Below are 20484 nucleotides of genomic sequence, written 5' to 3'. Positions count from 1 at the left end.
ATGAATTACATGAACTGGACCTATGTGTTGTGGACGTCGCTACGAAGTTTCCTGCATGTTGTCCTATTTCTGGTACATATGCTTTGATCGGGACATCAATTAAGGAAACATGAAAATGAAAATGTGAAAAGTCAATCATGAGAACTTTTCACTCCCATCCGATATTAGACCAATTTACTCATAAAGCATCAACCATTTCAATGGAAGTTTATTCAATCACATTCAGAATTACAATTCAATCGCACTCAAAATTACAATATAATACACTTGCATATCCCTTATAGTGACAGATAAGGGAAATTAGTGCAAAATGACGCATGACGGAGACGGCACAAGAAGTTGCAATTTAAGCATAGGCATCAGGGTTCGCCGACAGGTACTCTTCAACAACTTTGTAGAGTCCCATAGCCTTTTCTTTGCCTTGTTTGATGTCTTCTTCCTTGAGCTCCACATCACCCTTAGTGTGGTATTCACTGGTCATCTTACATACACATCCACCATCGCTCGAAGCCAAGAATTTAACCTCGTAGACGACTGATTCGATTTTCTCGAAGATGACGTCACCTTCGATTAGAGTGTACTTGCAAACTAGGTTATCGGTGTCAAGAGCGTCAATTCTGTGCTTCAAGAACTTCAAGTGACCACCTATAATCCCACGGAAAAATCACATAATGTTATATAGGACATACACAAAAAGAGAGATATTCATAAGATTGTGAAACGAATGGAACTCTCTACGCATCATTTGATATGTAAACTAACCTTCTGCGAAGTTGGTGACCTTGATGCTTCCGGCTCCTCCATCTCCTTCAATGAACTCGATGCTCTTGATACCCTGAGGGGCAATTTTGGGAATTAAGTTGTGTGAATCAAGAATCAAAGCCTTGAACATTCTCGATGGAGTTATTGGGGTTGTGAATTCTTGGGCATATGTGGTGACACCCATGTTTTTATCTTGGAATAGCAAAGAGAATTGAACTAGAGAAAGAATGTGAAGAAATATGTGTAATTGCTTCTTACTAGTGCAAGAACTTCAGTTTGCTGCAGATGATGAAGAACCGCGGTGCTATTTATAGACTCCTGAAAGGGGGCTTAGCTTTTGGGGCCTTCACATTCACGTTAAGTTCAGAGCACTCCATGGTGGACTGACCGACCAAGACTTTGTTTTTCTTCTTCTTATTCTTCTTTTTTTAATTTCTTGATAGTCTTCTCTTCATTGGCATTGACCCGCCATTTTCTAGAGAGTCACAGCACAAGGGGAGAAAAATAGCCCCTTCCCACTTGCCGCCGACTTGGACCGAACTATTGACTTAACTAATACGTCGATGATGCAAAATTCTTGAATTGCAATTGGCAAGGCGGTACCAATTTTACTTTTGGATTGAGAAGCTGCTCCACGTAGAAGAGGAAAAGGAAAAATAAGAAATTGGAAGTAATTTGCAAAAAGTTGGATGAAATTCCATGCATGTTATAAGATTAGCGTCGATAGAACAGTGGCGGGTGAATTGTCAGCCTTAGGCGACCTCAGATCTGAGTTTATATAATAAGAAAATTTATAACTCATACTTTATATTAGTAATATGTTAGATAAGGGTATCCATAACATCTTAATATCTTACATTAGGATCAAAATAACAGAGAGAATAAAATTTTATAGTAAGATCAAAATATCGAAATTTTTTTTGTCTCACTATCAAGTGCACCACCAAACAATCGAAAGCCAGTCATTTTCCTAGAAAAGTGACTTTCAAGAAAACCATTTTCCTCTATTAAGAAAGTTGACCCGAAGTCAATGTAAGAAAAATCATGCATTTTTTCTTTCCTTGTCCTTCTAGCTACCACATGTAACTGATTAAGACAACAATCGCTATGGTACCTGGACCTTGGTTGGAAGCTCAATTAAGTGGTTTGATTTACTTAATTCTTAGATCACGTAAAAGCCTAAGGACAAACTGCATGATAACTTCTATATCTCGTGTAGCAGTTTAGGTTTTTAAAACATTTGTGGTCGAGTATTGATAATCTGAAAAGTATTAGAAAAAAAACTAAATTATATGTCGGGAGGCTAACTATATATTAATAGACAAAAAACAACATAGGTAATAAATATGCTACTTTAAAATAACTCGAGACCGTGTTGAATAGTCTGCCATTTCGGACTTCATAAAAAAATGGGTCGAGCATACATAATTTTGCCATGTGATGGTTCATGGAAGTCCCACAGAGACATCGCAACCACTTCGTGTTGGGAAGATGACAAGCTTTATCACACAACTTTTAGGTATGGATTCATAGGATATGGTCCAATATGAATGGCATGATGTTTGATTCATTCGATGGAGACAAACTTTAGAGGGAATATCGGGACTCGTTCGATGCCAAATTGCCACATGCATGGCCTGTACTGGACTTGTATATACTTGTGTCTATGACGACATAAACATATATAATATAGATATCTGATTCTGAAAAAGCAAGTTACGGGGACATTATTACAACACTTTTCTCATGAATTTTTAATCTTTTTTAGCTAGAAGGCCGAGCAAGGTATATGAATTCTGAAGTGAGAGTAAGAATCTAGGAATGAATAGAAATGTTTGCCCAGGTCAAGAGCCCAAAAAGATACATATTCTATAGAATTTTAGCCTTTACAAATTGAAGATCAGGGTTATATTTTGGCAATCACTCCGATTCATGTGGTTGAGGCAATACTTGAAAATTGAAATTTGACGCGACAGTTGCTAGAAGTAGGCTAGTTATTAGAAAAATTTGGAAAACCGGAATTAACAATATACCGGTCCTTTTTTTCGGCTAAAAGTCGGTTAGTAATTAGAAAAAGTTGGCAAATCGGAATGAACAAACCAGTCACTTTTTGCTACCAACAAAATAGTAATTTATTACGTTTTGTATAAAATTTCCAATATGAGATAGTTTTCTGTTTTTTGGTGCATGGAGCGCAGGAATTCTGCTATACGTAGCAACAAAACCCCTTATAATAAGAACCTGCTTGTATATAGCTGTACCTGAATTGTAGTCGTCGTGTTATGAAGTGTTGTAACTTTTATATTTGGTAATACATGTTTTAAAACTGCAACATCTAAAAGTTGGGTAAATTGGTTTCATAAAATTAAGTTCATATAAATTAGTGTAGTTTTGGAGGAGCTGCAGCTAGGGGATGTTTTTCAAAGACTTCAAAGTTACAGCACCCCTTTTTACAGCAAAAGCTATTGGCGAGAAGTTGTACCGAACAATGTGTAAATCTCTTGAAATTCTAGCTTCGCTTGTTTTCTGTTTCTTTTTTCTTCTCTTTTCTTGGATCAACTCATGGCCCACGTTGTTGAAGAAAATAACGTAGAAAACCCATCAACTTTATTTATATGAATCATTGACTTTCGCCCAATCATAACCATTTTTCACTAAAAAACATCAAGAAAGACATTAATTACTCTAACTCAAACCTCCAAATTAAACCCCAAAAGCGAAGCACGACATCACAACACTGAAGCATAGATATCTTGATTTGCCAAAACGTACTCCTCAACCACTTAGCACAATCTCAACGCTTTGTTTTGGCCCTACTAGATGTAGATGTCTTCTTATCGATGTACATATGAGTTGTGTTAAAAAAATTTCACATTAGAGAATTAATATGGTGTGGAGCAATTACATATTCTAGTTGGCTCACAACCTGTTGGAATGTGAGTCACAGCAAGGTGAGTCTTCTCCTTAGGTGAAGGTATCCGGCTTCTGCTGCGCGTCCAAACAAGTTATATCAAATCGATGGATGGTTGGTCTCCAATGTGTATGCGTATCCTGGACTTAATAACGAATCCCATGGATCTTTGCGGTTGTTGAGTCCGGAAGGAGATTATGGGTAAAAGACATGTTAGCACCGGTTGATGATTGGAGATTCGAGTCGAGATAACGTTGGAACTGAAAGGTACCCGAATTATGGAGAAACATACCTAACATTTAACTCATTACATCGTTTTTGCTGCGAGTTCCCATTTGTTCTGGAATTTGGTTATAAAAAAGCAAAAGGCACTTTCTCTCATTGCTGGTCAATTTCTCCCACTCAACAATTTGGGCATCTTCTGATAATTGCGTGTCGGGAGTTTGGCCCTTGACTTCACGGATCATAAGTGAATTAAATAATAAAAGTAGTCACAAAAGTTTTATTATAACTTCTCAAAGAAATTCATTTATTCCAATTGATAAAATCCCGGGAGAGCTTAAGACCCAAGACTTAGATCTCCAAAAGCAAATACAATACAACATGGCCCAAAAAGAAAAGATCAATGAAAAATCCTCAGACAATTTTTGCCGAAAACAGGAGGTCTAATTAAAAGGCTCATCAAGCATAAACATCGGGATTAGCCGAAAGGTACTCCTCGACGACCTTGTACAAACCCATAGCCTTCTCTTTGCCTCGTTTGACTTCCTCTTCCTTAAGCTCCACACCAGCTTTCGTGTGATACTCACTGGACATCTTGCAGACGCATCCACCATTGCTTGAAGCCTCAAATTTGACCTCGTAGACAACGGATTCAATTTTATCAAAGATCACATCCCCTTTCGATCAAGGTGTACTTGCAGACGAGGTTATCAGAGTCAAGAGCATCAATCTTATGTTTCTAACATTTCAAGTGACCACCTGGCATAAATCAAAACTTTTGCTTAGAATCACCACAATAGAAATCAATAAGAAGGGCGAATTCGAGTATGTGCATCACTCGATTAAGGATCATAGTTACCTTCGGCGAAGTTAGTCTGCTTGATGCTTCCAACTCCTCCATCTCCTTGGATGAACTCGATGCTCTCGATGCCCTGGGGGCAATCTTGGGGATGAGATTGTGGAATTGAGAATCAAAGCGTTGAACATTCTTGATGGGGGCAATTGGGGTTGTGAATTCTTCGGTAAAGGCAGTGTCGCCCATGCTTGTTCTTGAGAGCGAAGATCTGGAAATGGAGGAGAAATCTGAAAAGGATTTGCTTGAAGGTAGAAGAAGAGTGCTGAGTTTGCTGTGAAGTTGTTGAGCAACAACTTGGGGGGTATTTATAGATTCTAAGAAATGTGTGTGTAATGGTTTAGTTGTCCTTGCTGACGAAGAATTCGGGATCGATCTATTCGTATCGCTCCACTTTGGACTGGCCCCACTTCTAGATGAAAAAGCATATATAATATGACATTTTGAGAGGTTGACTAAAGTCTAAAATTCTAAAGTTGATACCCTTCAAGTGGGGCATACTTGTCATTGACCGCCGTAGTACGGGAAATCCTGGATATTTTATAGTTTTCATATGGTAAGATGGAACTTGGAAGCGACACCATTGTAGGGTTCATCAACGAAAACAACGCAGCGGAATATAGAACCCTAGACAGGATCCATGTGTATATTGAAATCGAAAAGGAATTTCGATACGTACCTTTTGTAGATCGAAGATAAATCGGCAACCGATTGTATCTGGATTAGCGCCCCAAGTGTTGCGCCTCTATCGGTATCCACACACACGAACGGAATTCTCCAACGATCCACGTGCTAGCGAAAAATCTTGAAGTTCCTTTTTCTTGAACGCCTTTTGATTTTCGATACTCTATCGAAAAACTCTGGACAGAGAACGATTCTCTATCTATTTATACAGCCTCATTATCTAGCGGAATTAAAAGAAGTGGGCCGGGCTATTTGGGCCCGCCAAACTGTCCACCTTCAATCGTACGTTTAATCGTTATCTCATAACGCGTACGACCGCATAGATAATTTAAATAGGAGAATAAATTAAAATCTACTTCTTAAGTAGATCAAGGCGCATAGACAATATTAAGTCCGTTCGCTATTGTGTGCGACCATGTAGGTTCACTAAACATTAGCAGTGTGCCCAAAACTCTTTTGGCCCACAAGTCATAAGCGGTCTCTAGCAACACATTATGACTACCTAAGTATAGTGAAGATCGGTTTTCCGACACAACCTAATCCACAACTAATATTAGAGTATCAACCTTGATTGATTCCTAGGGCATACCACTAACAATCTCCCACTTGCACTAGAACCAATCATATAAACTAAGTCTCTTTTGTCACTTGATTTCCGAGTTAAGCATAAGGCAGGACAAGTGTCATCCTTATATAGCTTAAACTCATTTTTCCGATACCGCAGTTAGACTGTCAAAACAAGTAGTTGACTCTTCAACTCACTTGAGCATGGCCATGCATTTCACAGTCTCAACTCTACGGGAGGCCAGGAAATCATACCCTCGTTATATGAGAGGGACAAATCCCATCTTGTCTACTCACATCACTCAGCACGCTTCATGACATACCCAGCCATTACCTTTATAATCACCTGTTACGGCTGACGTTTGGCAATGTTAAAGCACGCCAATCCACGTCTAGGAAACCATGGCAGACTCAGGTCAAAGGACTATACTCTATAGCTGTGATGAGAAATACTGATGACATTATATAATAATCCTACAGTATTCTCATAGCGGGTCAGTCCAATACAATATTCTCCAACATGTATTCCATGTGATCAACTTTATATCTCTATATTCATGACCCGTGAAACTTGATCATCAGTTGACTCACATACTAGTCTCAAACGACATTTGCGTCCCAATGCACAATGGCAATTGACTAGGGACATTTAGAATATTAATATCTACTCTATTAATAGAGTTTCAAGATCAAATCACGTATTTGATTATCTATTAAGGATATTCAATATTCAGGGGATAAAGATTTCGAATTCAATTATATACTCAAATTAAATCGAAATCAAATATAATATATATATTTTTTTATTAATGAACAATGAAAATGTATATCACATATACTCCCACTCACATCAAGACCAATCACTAATGTGTCTAAGGCCTAAAGCATTACAATGACGCTCATGCTTAGGTTGTGGAAGAGCCTTCATCAACGGATCAGCTGTATTCAACTCCGTTGCAACTTTGCACAACTTGACATCACCTCTTTCAATGAATTCTCGAATGAGATGATACTTCCTGAGTATGTGTTTGGTCTTCTGGTGAGACCTAGGCTCTTTACCCAAAGCTATGGCCCCATTGCTGTCACAATAGAGGTCCACTGGAATCGAACTAGTGGGACTGATTCCCAGTTCTTCTATGAACTTTCGAATCCAAACAGCTTCCTTTGATGCTTCTGAAGCAGCAATATACTCAGCTTCTGTCGTAGAATCTGCAAGAGTTTCCTGCTTGGAACTTTTCCAGCACACCGCTCCACCATTCACGCAAAAGACAAAACCTGACTGCGATCGAAGGTCGTCTTTGTCGGTTTGGAAACTAGCATCAGTGTAACCATTTACAGTGATCTGTTCCTCACCTCCATAGACTAAGAATAAATCCTTAGTTCTTCTCAAGTACTGAAGGATATTCTTGACAGCAATCCAGTGAGGTTCCCCTGGATCTGACTGGTATCTACTTGTCATGCTCAATGCATAAGCAACATCAGGACGAGTGCATAACATAGCATACATGATGGATCTCAGAACTGATGCATAAGGAATCCTACTCATGCGGTCTCGCTCATCTTGTATTGAAGGACACTGAGTCTTGCTAAGACTTATGCCATGTGTCATCGGGAGAAAACCTTTCTTGGAATCATGCATATTAAACCTATTGATGACTTTGTCAACATATGTACTTTGACTCAGTCCAATAAGTCTCTTAGATCTATCTCTATAGATCCTGATCCCCAAGATATAGTTTGCTTCTCCCATGTCCTTCATGGAGAAAAATTTTCCTAGCGATGTCTTAACTGACTGAAGCATAGGAATGTCGTTTCCAATGAGTAGTATGTCATCCACATACAACACTAAAAACACAATTGCACTCCCACTAGACTTCTTGTATACACAAGCTTCTTCTTTGTTTCTAATGAAGTCAAACTCTTTGACAGTTTCATCGAAACGAATATTCCAGCTCCGTGATGCCTGCTTCAATCCATAAATAGAACGTTGAAGCTTGCATATCTTCCCAGTGTTATCTGGTGATGTAAAGCCTTCAGGTTGTGTCATATACACATCCTCCTCTAGTTTTCCATTAAGGAAAGCTGTCTTTACATCCATTTGCCATATCTCATAGTCATAATATGCAGCAAACGCTAGGATAATCCGAATGGACTTAAGCATGGCCACTGGCGAAAAGGTCTCGTCATAGTCAATACCATGAGTTTGTTTGAAACCTTTAGCTACTAGCCGTGCTTTATAGATGTGAACATTTCCATCCATATCAGTTTTCTTCTTGAAAACCCACTTGCACCCTATAGGTTTGACACCTTCGGGTGGATCAATCAAAGTCCAAACTTTGTTTTGATACATTGAGTCCATTTCGGATTTCACGGCCTGAAGCCATTTATCGGAGTCTGGGCCTATCATAGCTTCTATATAGGTCGTAGGTTCGTCATTTTCTATTAATAATAGATGACGATGTTCTATCACGTGAAAACCATATCTCATAGGCTCACGATGTGTTCTTTCAGACCTACGAACTATAGGTGCCAATGGAGTAGACTCTACAACTCTTTGTAGATCTAATTGAGGTTCCTCATGAACTGGAACACCCTCTTGTGGCACAATAACTTCTTCGAGGTTTACCTTACTCCCACTGGTTCCTTTAGTAAGAAACTCTTTCTCTAAAAGACACCATTTCGAGCAACAAACACTTTGTTCTCTGATGGATTGTAAAAGTAATATCCTTTCGTTTCTTTAGGATATCCCACAAAGAAGCATTTATCAGATTTGGGTCCAAGCTTATCAGAAAGTAAACGTTTTACATAAGCTTCGCAACCCCAAATCTTTAGAAAAGATATACTAGGAACTTTTTCTGTCCACATCTCATATGGTGTCTTCTCTACAGCTTTTGATGGACTTCTATTTAGTGTAAACGCAGCTGTCTCGAGTGCATATCCCCAGAAAGATAATGGAAGATCTGAATGACTCATCATTGATCGAACCATGTCTAACAAAGTTCGATTTCTCCTCTCAGAGACACCATTCCACTGTGGTGTTCCAGGAGGAGAGAGCTGTGAAACAATTCCACACTCTTTGAGATGGTCATTGAACTCTTGGCTTAAATATTCTCCTCCTCGATCAGATCGAAGAGCCTTGATATTCTTGCCAAGTTGATTCTGTACTTCATTCTGAAATTCCTTGAACTTTTCAAAGGAGTCGGATTTATGTTTCATCAAGTAAACATATCCATATCTATTGAAATCATCAGTAAATGTAATGAAGTATTGATAACCTCCTCTGGCTGTAGAACTTAGTGGTCCACACACATCAGTATGTATAAGGGCCAATAATTCTTTTGTCCTCTCACTTTGATTAGTAAAAGGAGCTTTTGTCATTTTTCCAACTAAACAAGATTCACATGTATCAAATGATTCAAAATCAAATGAATTTAATAGTCCATCGCTATGAAGCTTGTGAATTCGTTTCTCGTTTATGTGGCCTAATCGACAATGCCATACATAGGTTGGATTCAAATCATTAGATTTAAACCTTTTTGTATTTATATTATAGATTGGCACATCAAGACTTAAAACATATATCCCATCCACAATATGGGCGCTACCATAAAATAATCTATTAAGATAAAACGAACAACTATTGTTCTTTATATCAAAACAGAAACCTTCCTTGTCCAAACAAGAAACAGAAATAATATTTCTGCGTATAGTAGGTACATAGTAGCAATTATTCAGTTCTAAAAACATGCCAGAAGGTAAAGCTACATCATATGTTCCTACGGCTAATGCAGCAACTCTTGCTCCATTCCCAACACGTAGCTCCACTTCACCTTTTGTAAGTGTTCTACTTCGTTTTAGTCCCTGCACATTCATACAAATGTGAGTACCACAACCGGTATCCAATACCCATGAAGTAGAACTAGTAGTAACATTTACTTCTATAACATAAATACCTGAATTGGAAGTCTCACTTCCCTTTTTCTTCAGATTCTCCAAATATTTCTTGCAATTCCTCTTCCAATGTCCATTCTCCCTACAATGGAAGCATATAGCATCAGCAGTCGGACCCGGTTTGGTCTTGGATTTGGGTTTAGGCTTAGTGCCCTTGCCCTTACCCTTGACCTTACCTGGCTTCTTAAAGCCTTTCCCCTTTTGAACCATGAGAACATTAGGGGTAGGGTCCTTCTTGATATTCTGCTCAGCAGTTTTGAGCATCCCATGCAGTTCAATCAAAGACTTATTCAGATTATGCATGTTATAGTTCATAACAAACGTGTCATAATCTTGAGGCAATGATTGAAGAATAATGTCAGTAGCCAACTCTTGGCTAATGGGAGAGCCCAGTCGCTCCAGGTTTTCAATATAACCTATCATCTTTATGACATGTGGGCTAACTAAGCTCCCACTTGCTAGCTTGCACTCAATTAACGTCTTTACCGTTTGGTACCTTTCAGTGCGTGCCTGCTCCTGAAACAAATTTTTCAGGTTCATGATCATATCATAGGCATCCACGTTCTCAAACTGCTTCTGAAGGTCTGAGTTCATAGTAGCTAACATTAGACATGATGCATCCAACGCATCATCTTTATGCTTCTGATAAGCATTCCTTTCAGCATGGGGAGCGTTGGAAGGAGGTGCCTTTTGAGGGATTGGTTTCTCCAGGACATAATCCTTTTTCTCCTGCTTGAGAACAATTCTCAAGCTTCTATACGAGTCCAAAAAATTCGAACCATTCAATTTGTCCTTCTCAAGGACAGATCGCAGTGAAAAGTATGATGCAGAGCTATTTGCCATTATCTACAACAAATATGCAAAGTGAATTGTTCATTAATATTATAAATAATAAACTCCCACTATACTTTTATAACATGTGTCCCAATAAGTATAGTGAACCAAGATCCATATTTTACCAAGACTCGAGTAAACTTTGGCTTACCGCTCAAGACTAAGTTATTTAGGTAGACAACTATTTGTCAATTGTATCGAATACAACTCTTGGTTATTGGGGTTGACATCTCATATCTTATCCCTAAACACTATGCCTCAAAGCCCAAAACCGTTTTGATAGCCTCGTTAAGTAAACCAATCTTAACATATGGATAACCATTATCCATCCTATTTTACTCAAATAGTTAAAGACACCCTGCTTTGGCAGGCCCATCTTTTGACGATTCAAGTCTTAATAGGTGTATGATTGGAAAGGCATCATATTATTACTTAATTTTATGAGGGACTCTTAATAATTATGTAGTGGTGAATGTATGCATGTTCTGAACATCAACAAAGCATCACTTATAATAACAAAGATATATCAATCATACGGGAACGACCAATTCCATGCAGGGGTCAAGGGGGCTGCGCCCCCTTGCGGGGTCGAGGGGCAGCGCCCCTCGCGGGGTCAAGGGGCAGAGCCCCTTGTGGTGGTCTCGCTGACCGGTCAGCGAGCGGGGTTCGAAGGGGCAGCGCCCCCGAAAGCTAGACAGAATTTGCAATTCTGTTTTTTGAGGAGAGTCCCCGAAAACTAGACAGAATTCTCAATTCTGTGTTCTCGGGAGACTATCCGTTGCTGCCGCCTCCCGCGCACTCACCATACGCATCTGGCCGGACACCTCGAGTCCTTGACGCGCCGGATGACTAGGCGCGCTGCCGTCTCTGCCTCGGGCAGCAGACCCAAACGCGCCGTCGTCTTCGCCCGCCGTCTCCGCCTCGGGCAACAGGCCCAGAAACGTCGCCGTCTCCGCCTCGGGCAACAACCCAGGCGCGACGCCGTTTCCGCCCGCGGTCTCCGCCTCGGGCAACAACCCAGGCGCGACACCGTCTCTGCCTCGACGCGAGTGGAACAGGATCGACCCATCGCTGCTTCGTTCCTTCTCAATTGATCATATCAATTCGTATTTCAAATTCATCTAACCCTAATTTAGACTCACTTCAGGCATACATCATATGTATCAACAATTAGGGTTTCCAATTCAACTTCAATATATCACAAGCAGCTCTGATACCACTGTAGGGTTCATCAACGAAAACAACGCAGCGGAATATAGAACCCTAGACAGGATCCATGTGTATATTGAAATCGAAAAGGAATTTCGATACATACCTTTTGCAGATCGAAGATAAATCGGCAACCGATTATATCTGGATTAGCGCCCCAAGTGTTGTGCCTCTACCGGTATCCACACACACGAACGGAATTCTCCAACGATCCATGTGCTAGCGAAAGATCTTGAAGTTCCTTTTTCTTGAACGCCTTTTGATTTTCGATACTCTATCGAAAAACCCTAGACAGAGAACGATTCTCTATCTATTTATACAGCCTCATTATCTATCGGAATTAAAAGAAGTGGGCCGAGCTATTTGGGCCCGCCAAACTGTCCACCTTCAATCGTACGTTTAATCGTTATCTCATAACGCGTACGACCGCATAGATAATTTAAATAGGAGAATAAATTAAAATCTACTTCTTAAGTAGATCAAGGCGCATAGACAATATTAAGTCCGTTCGGTATTTTGTGCGACCATGTAGGTTCACTAAACATTAGCAGTGTGCCCAAAACTCTTTTGGCCCACAAGTCATAAGCGGTCTCTCGCAACACATTATGACTACCTAAGTATAGTGAAGATCGGTTTTTCGACACAATCTAATCCACAACTAATATTAGAGTATCAACCTTGATTGATTCCTAGGACATACCACTAACAACCATTCCTTCCTAGAAAACGTTATTACTTTCTTTTCTCTCTTTTGTTGCCTGTTTGCTCATGTGATGCTAATATCTTAGCCTTAATAAACGTGCACGTCTAGATTAATTTAAGAAATGGTTAGCGATCGACATTATTGCCAAATTGTACCAAGTCTATTAGATAAATAATATTGGTTATATACGCTGATTGAAAAAAAAAACAAATAAATATCACCGAAAAATAAGACAGGCATGGAGTTGACGTGGAAGAAATTATTCAATATCTCATGAACAAACTATAATTGCATGCCGATTGTACATTGCTTGTCAATTCCATTACGGCTCGCGCTCGATCCTGGGCCCATCGGTTTCTCTCTTTTGCGGAACGCCTACAGCTGATTAAATCTGTTCTCCACACCATACATGTTTTTTGGGCTTCCATTTTCACCCTCCCCCGTTCGGTCATAGCGAGGATAGAACTGATTCTCAGACAGTTCCTTTGGAAAGGTCCTGATTTAGGGGTTGGTGGGGCCAAGGTATCCTGGAGTCGGGTATGCCTTCCCAAGCAAGAAGGCGGATTGGGCATTCGTAGGCTCATTGATTGCAATCAAGCGGCTATGCTCAAACATATTTGGATCCTCTTCACGGATAAAGAATCCCTATGGTGTAAATGGATTCACTCAAATTTCCTCAAATCAAAGAATTTCTGGGTTGTGTCCAAACCGACATTCTGCTCCTGGACGTGGAAAAAGATACTGGATTTACGCCAGACATTCCAATCGCAATTCAAATGGCGAATAGGTAATGGCAAGACCGTTTCTTTCTGGTTTGATTCTTGGCATCCAAAAGGCCCACTTCATTTGATCTTCTCGGATAGGGATATTTTCTATTCGGGTATCCCACGCTCGGCCTCGGTTTGTGAGTTGTTTTCTTCGGATTGGCACCATTCGAATGTATTGCAATCATTCAACTCTTGGGCATCTCCTCTCCCAATACTTAATACTGATACACCAGACCACTTTGTCTGGCTCGGACATTCGTCTGGTATTTTCTCTATTACCTCGGCTTGGGAATTGGTTCGGGCAAGAGGACAAGCGATTTTCTGGGACACCTTCATCTGGGACTGTCATATTGTACCGCGCCATGGTTTTTTGATGTGGTTGATGACCCTTAATAGGCTTCCCACGCAGGTATTCCTTCTGAACTATCATAGAATATCTGAAGGTCTATGCGCCTTCTGTCGCATTAGACCTGATTCCGTCGACCATCTGTTCTTTGGATGCAATGTTACGGGCTCCCTAGCGCAATATTGGGCTTCCAATTGTCATCTTTCATGGCGTAATGGGTCCTGGAAAGAGAACCTCCGATGGGGTATGCGTTTCATTGGTGGAGATAGCTTTTATCATCATATCTCTCGATTTGCTCTTGGGGCATTGTGCCATCTCATTTGGGTTGAACGGAATAATATCCTTTTCAGAAATAGCACCCTTTTTATGCCTGCTCTCCGCAATCATCTTGCTAAGGTAGTTAGAGACAAAGGCCTTTCTCTCAAGCCGGTTCAAGACAATCCTCGGAATAGAAGGATTCAAGCCAGTTGGGGCATATCTGATTCTATATTTAGCTGACCTTCTTTTGTAGTCTTTGTTGGTGTTTTATGTTGGTTGCCGGGTAGCCTTCTCTGTATAGCGCTTCTTGTGCTTCCTTTGTTTGCCGCAACACCTTTCTACCTGTCGGGACACCTTTGTCTCTTTAGGTACGAGGTTTTTGTATTCGGCCTCACTTGCTGTAAAATGCGCATTGAAAAGTTATATACTACTTACTTTAACAAAAAAAAAAAAAACTATAATTGCATGCATGTGAAAACAGTTTTTTTATTCCGAAGACTGGATTGTAAATAGAGTTTCTATATTCAATATAACCTTTAATTTTCTGTTTGTCTACTTAATTGTGCCAAAATTTCTCATTCCATTCGATATCATTGCCAATTCGACCATTGATTGACGATCCGTGATGGTAACCCATCTAAAACTTATTTTAGAAGGGACTGAAAGTTCCCTTTGATAGGTTAAAGAGGTGCAAAAAAGGGCAATTGGCATTAGTGATCCTCTTAGACGTAGTCATAGTAGCTTCGCATGGATGGCCAGAATATTCGTTTTATGCCATAGTTGCTGCTCATTTCTAGCAAGCCCATCATCGCGACATTGACAAATGCAAGTTCAAGTGAAGCTTAAGTTGTTCTTACGCCTAATACTAGCGGAAGCAATGTCATGGAAGAATCAAAATTTCCTTTGATCTCAAGACAATTTGGAGAGTCGAAATGGTGGTTAAGAAAGACTTCAAACCACTTGGAAGTAAGTGTTAGTTAACTCAATCATCTCGGTGGCAGGGGACTAGGAATTCGCCCATCAAATAGGAATCACTGTAATCGCTCTTTTGAGATCAACTTATTAGAAGGCTTGTTTTTACCTAATAGCACAAAAGGTGCATTAATTATTTTTCTCTTCATTAACAATAAGAAGAGAAGTATGTAAGATTTCGGCATACAAACACAACAAAATAGAGAGTAAAAGCGAGAAAAAGAAATTGAGACATAATGTTTTATCCTAGTTCATCCTTAAACTAGGTTACGTCCAACAAATAATTCCACTATAATTAGCATCTTGCACGTCTATGTTACATCTCTTAATTACAAGATAAAGAGAATATATATATATATATACTCATTAGCTATTCACTAGTCCAAATCCAAACTACTAATATAATCACGGATTCGAAATATAAAAGCCGTTTGGGGAGTATGAATCACACCCCAACAAAGTATAATTAAGTCCATTTAAGTCGAATAACAACTAAAATTAATGTGAATATCTATCTCATCGAGCTTAAGGGGCAAGATGCAAGATCATATCTGAGTGGCATTATTCAAACATGAAACTTTTTGCCCCCACAAAGAAAAACTAACCAAAGCACTTTATTACATTTCTGGAACTAAGAAATGACCAATAGTAGCTAATGGTCCTTATTCTTGGTAAAAATTGCATCCATACGCAGATAAGGGTAATGCAATCGCCCAACTATGCTAGTATGGGCACATTATAATTCTGTGATGGCGCTATGGCTATGATGAACACATTGGAGAATAATCAAAAGCATTATTCATTTATTGGACATATAATAAGATTACACAACATCGTGACCAATTTTTTCTAATCAAACTGAAAGACATTTTTTAATACAATGAAATGCCAAAGAGAACAGCGGGATTGCAGCAGGGAAAAGTGCCAAAAAAGCCCTAAATCTTTTGCATTTGTGTCAATTTAGTCCTAAACCTTTTTTTGGTACCAATTCAGTCCTAAACCTTTTGCATTGGTGCCAATTTAGTCCTAAACCTTTTTTTGGTGCCAATTGAGTCCTAAACCTTTTGCATTGGTGTCAATTCAGTCCTAAACCTTTTGTCTTTGTGCCAATTCAGTCCTTCCGGTCAATTTTGGCCAGATTTTGCTGACGTGGACGCCGACCGGCAGGCGATCGGTCACCGGCGCTGACGTGGACAACTTTAATAATATTTTAATATTTTTTTGAATTTTTTTTTCTTTTTTTTTTCTCTCCTCTCCCTCTAGCTGGTCGCCGGCCGGTGACCAGAGGCCAGAGGCCGGCGCCGGCGAGGCTCGCCCACGCCGGCCACTGGCGAGGTTCGCCCGCACGGGCCATTGGCGAGTCATGCCACTGGCGAGGTCGGGCCTCGCCCGGCCGCCGGCGAGGCTCGAGCCCTCCCGGATCCGACGAGGTCGGAGCTCACCCGGCCATGGCGAGGACTCGAGCCCTCGCCGGCGCCTCCCGGCGAGGCTCGAGCCTCGCCATGGCTTAGGCCCGGCATTCCAATGGGCGCCTAGCCCGGTGGTCGGGCCTCACCCAACGCAAGGCCGCCCTCACCATTGGCTGGCGAGGGAGAGAAAAAAAAAAGAAAAGAAAAAAATTAATAAAAATTCAAAAAAAATATTAAAATATTATTAAAGTTATCCACATCAGCGCCGGTGACCGGCCGCCGGCCGGTCGGCGTCCACGTCAGCAAAATCCAGCCAAAATTGATCGTAAGGACTGAATTGGCACAAAGACAAAAGGTTTAGGACTGAATTGGCACCAGTGCAAAAGGTTTATGACTCAATTGGTACTAAAAAAAGGTTTAGGACTAAATTGGCACAAATGCAAAAGGGTTAGGACTGAATTGGTATCAAAAAAAGGTTTAGGACTAAATTGACACCAATGCAAAATGTTTATGATTTTTTTTGGCACTTTTTCCGATTGCAGCATGAAAGCGTGTGGCTTAAGCATAGACATTGGGGTTCGCCAAAAGGTATTCCTCTACAACTTTGTACAGTCCCATAGCCCTGTCTTTGCCCTGTTTGATGTCCTCTTCTTTGAGCTCCGCACCTGCCTTAGTGTGGTACTTGCTAGTCATCTTGCACACACACCCACCATCGCTTGAAGCTTCAAACTTGACTTCGTAAGCAATGGACTCAATCTTATCAAAACTACATCACCCTCGATCAAAGTATACTTGCACACAAGGTTATTGCCATCGATGGCATCAATCCTATGCTTCAAGTACTTCAAAATGACCACCTGAAGTATCAAGTGCTTAAGTTAACACATGTTGACACCTATTTTTTAATTGCCCAATTAATTATGCAAAATTTAGGAATTAAATTTAATTCCTAAAACAAAAAAAAATATTTTAAATTCTAATTGCATTGCATAGAGACACTAGGTGCATTTTGCATTATTAGAATGTATTCTTCTTCTTTGAATTATTTAAAAAAATTTCTTAAAAAAAAAACCGGAGGGGAATCGGGCCGGGTCGACCCGGCCCCCTAGTCCTTCCCCTGGTTGGGTCTGGCCCTTTTTTTCCTCTCTTTTTCTTTTCCCGCTGGGCCTACCCCAGCCCTTTCTTCTTCTTTGTTTCCCCGGCCCAGTCTCTCTCTCTCTCTCGCCCCCTTTCCTCTCTCCTTCGTGGTGGACGTAGAAGAGCCGAACATTGGCCGCTACCTGGACAAAGCGGAGAAGCCACTCCACCGTGCAAGAATCGACCACCAAAGTCAACACAGTAGAGAGTAATTAAGAGGAGTTAATGGAGAGGAAAGAGGGGCGGAGGCAAGTGGTCGTCGGCCATAAAAGAGACGAGAAAGGAGAGAGAGAAGGAGGCAGTAAGTTCGAGAGAGACAGAGAGCTAAAGGGCAAGAGAGTGAGAGAATACAAGGCGAGAGAGAGAGAGCCAGCCAGCCTCTCCGTCACTTGCAAGCTGGCCGACGACCCCTCAACCGGAGCCATACCAGGTAAGCTTCTCGACTTCCCCTTTTTTGCCCTGTTTTCATTTATCGGTCGACCAGGACTCGCGCCGACCATTTGGCGCAAATCCTGGCCCATACCATCCCTGATCCCTATCCATAATCGCTGTCGGAGGCAATTCGTGGCCGCTGGAGCAGACCTTGTCCCTGAAATAGGTCGGAGTTCCCCCGTTTTGTTCATGCATGCCAACTGTTTGTTAAAATGCTTCACTGAGACCGTTTTGATTTTGGTTTTTGCCGGCGAGAATATGGTAAGATGTTGACGTAGCTAGTTTAGGATAGTCTTGTGGCGGTCATTAGGGACCAAACGAAGCCAAAGTTTGGCCTAGGTCCGCCGGCCAAGCTCTGACCAACGTTTGGGTTTAATGAGCCCCGGTCGAGGCTTGGCCGGCGACCATCTTGGCCGGTACTCAGGCGACCAGCACGCAGGGCTCTTCAGCTTTGGGTGCTGAAGAGAATGAAGCCACTGGCTGGACGAAACAGTCGGCAAATCACGGAATTTCGTCCGGTCAGCGATCCCTCGCGTCTGAGGCGCGGTAGACCGGATCGAATCGGCTCGATTGGACCGACCTATTTTGTCTGTTTCGAGCAGGCTGGTCTCTGGCCGGCCTGATCTGGTTCGAAACCCATTTTATTGGCCCCGGTCAGTCATGGCCCGATCTGGATCCGAATGTCCGGCCCAAATTGGCTGATTTGGGCTGGGTTCACGGATCCGGGTCGGTTCTGTCCATACCCGGATCCAATAACGCAACCTAGACCGAATATTTTATTATTATTTTATAATTTTTTATAATTCTAATTTTTTTATCTTTTTAAATATATATAAAAAAATTAGGAAATAGTTTGAAAATTAGTATTTTTAAATAATTTTCTAAATTATGTTAATTATTCGATTAATAATTATGTCTAAATCGGATAAGCCTATAGCTATACAGTAGGATTTTACGTGTTATCTTTACTACTGTTGTATTATTATTATGCATGTTGTTTCTAATTAGAATGTAATTACATAAATTGTCATGTTTTGAATACTATCGCCTTAGTTAGGATTAGAACCTTAGCCTGGATATCTACCTTGACTGCTAATCTTTAATGATTGTGCACTTGCTTGATCACTTCACATGTTAGGAGATAGATCCTAAAATCAATTCAAACTGCCTGGTAAATATTTTCTAAAATGAACATGATGAAAGGTACCAAAAAGGCACTAGTCACTCAACTAGTGTGACTAAGTTCCCGAACTCATTCAATCTCTGGTTCGCAGAAGTAAGGCAATTCTCCAATTACCTTACTTGAGTTTCTAATCGATCCATCCCAAATTAATTAGTGGCGACTCCTAGATAAAAATCACTTGTAGGTTAAAAACCTAAATCACAAGTTGCGATATGGTATGGGCTTGGGAGAGCCCAAGTTAAGTCCTAGATCTAGACTTAGCGTGTACCAGGCTACGCCATTTTCCCTCTCCGAAGAAAATCTAGCGGGTTGCGACAACACATTAATCGAAATTCAATCAACATAACACATATTTATATGTTGAGTATCAACTTGAGTTCACATTGAGACTAACTTTCAGTGAAGTTGGTCTGCTTGATGTTTCCGACTCCGCCATCGTCCTCGAGGAACTCGGTGCTCTTGATGCCCTGAGGAACAAACTTGGGCATAAGATTGTGCGAATCAAGAATCAAAGCCTTGGACATCCTGGATGGAGCAATTGGAGTTGTGAACTCCTGAGCGCAGCTAGTGACCGCCATTTATTTTCCTAAAAAGACAGAAGAAACCGAACTACGAAGGATTTGAGAGGACTACTAGTGTTGCAGAAGCTTGAGCTCTCGATGATGACGGAGAGCACCCATCTAAGTGGTATTTATAGAGGAAGGCCTCACGTTAGCTACCGATTGCTCGCTTTGGGAGTTCATATTTAGAGCATTCCAGGATGGTCTCATTAGCCCCCATCCTATACTTTTCTTCCTTTCCACATTATATGGACCCATCATTGATTTACTGACAATCTTGAAATAGAAAGGACGACCTTGAATTATGTGCGGCGGATTTGAAAAATAGGAAGCCAAATTCATATGAATTGCTTCATTTTGTACCAATAAAATTGACCAGGTCATAGCATGACACATGCTTATTCAATTTGGTTTGACCCCCACATCTGGGGTGACTTCTGTAATTTTGTTTTTTTACATCGGTATGTTGAATGACCTGAGGATAGACTTTGATCTTCGGATCGATTTTTTCCACTGGCACAATGTTTGTCACTTCGTTGATTGAAAATGATATTTTCGATAGGTAACTCTAATTAGCTATAACCTGGCCATAGTTACTGGGGGAAGATTGTGCTTGTCATCTGAATTTGATTTGTTGATTTTCAAAAGCAGCTAGAAAAAAATCTTACCTCCTTAAAAATGATTTGTACCTTATATGGTCTCGAGTTTTTCAACTTTAACAAGGAAA

General features: G+C 40.7%; 1 protein-coding gene and 1 pseudogene across 1 annotated transcript; both read right to left on the bottom strand.

The window, feature by feature from the left end:
* Positions 1–173: 173 nt before the first annotated feature.
* Positions 174–1052, bottom strand: LOC115682854 (major allergen Pru ar 1-like). The gene is made up of 2 exons (XM_030607214.2): positions 763–1052; positions 174–645 (listed from the first exon to the last, which is right to left on the bottom strand). Exons 1-2 carry the CDS (start codon positions 944–946, stop codon positions 347–349), a joined length of 483 nt encoding a protein of 160 aa, XP_030463074.1. The 5' UTR covers positions 947–1052; the 3' UTR covers positions 174–346.
* Positions 1053–17003: 15951 nt separating this feature from the next.
* On the bottom strand, positions 17004–19775 carry LOC115682857 (major allergen Pru ar 1-like; annotated as a pseudogene).
* Between the last annotated feature and the right edge of the window lie 709 nt (positions 19776–20484).

This window comes from Syzygium oleosum, unplaced genomic scaffold (genome assembly GCF_021117445.2).
Source record: "Syzygium oleosum isolate NSW1041296 unplaced genomic scaffold, Sole_v2.1 Sole_v2.06, whole genome shotgun sequence".
Classification (NCBI taxonomy): Eukaryota; Viridiplantae; Streptophyta; class Magnoliopsida; order Myrtales; family Myrtaceae; genus Syzygium; species Syzygium oleosum.
The sequence above is the reverse complement of the archived record's forward strand: the minus strand, read 5'-3'. Positions and strand labels throughout refer to the sequence as shown.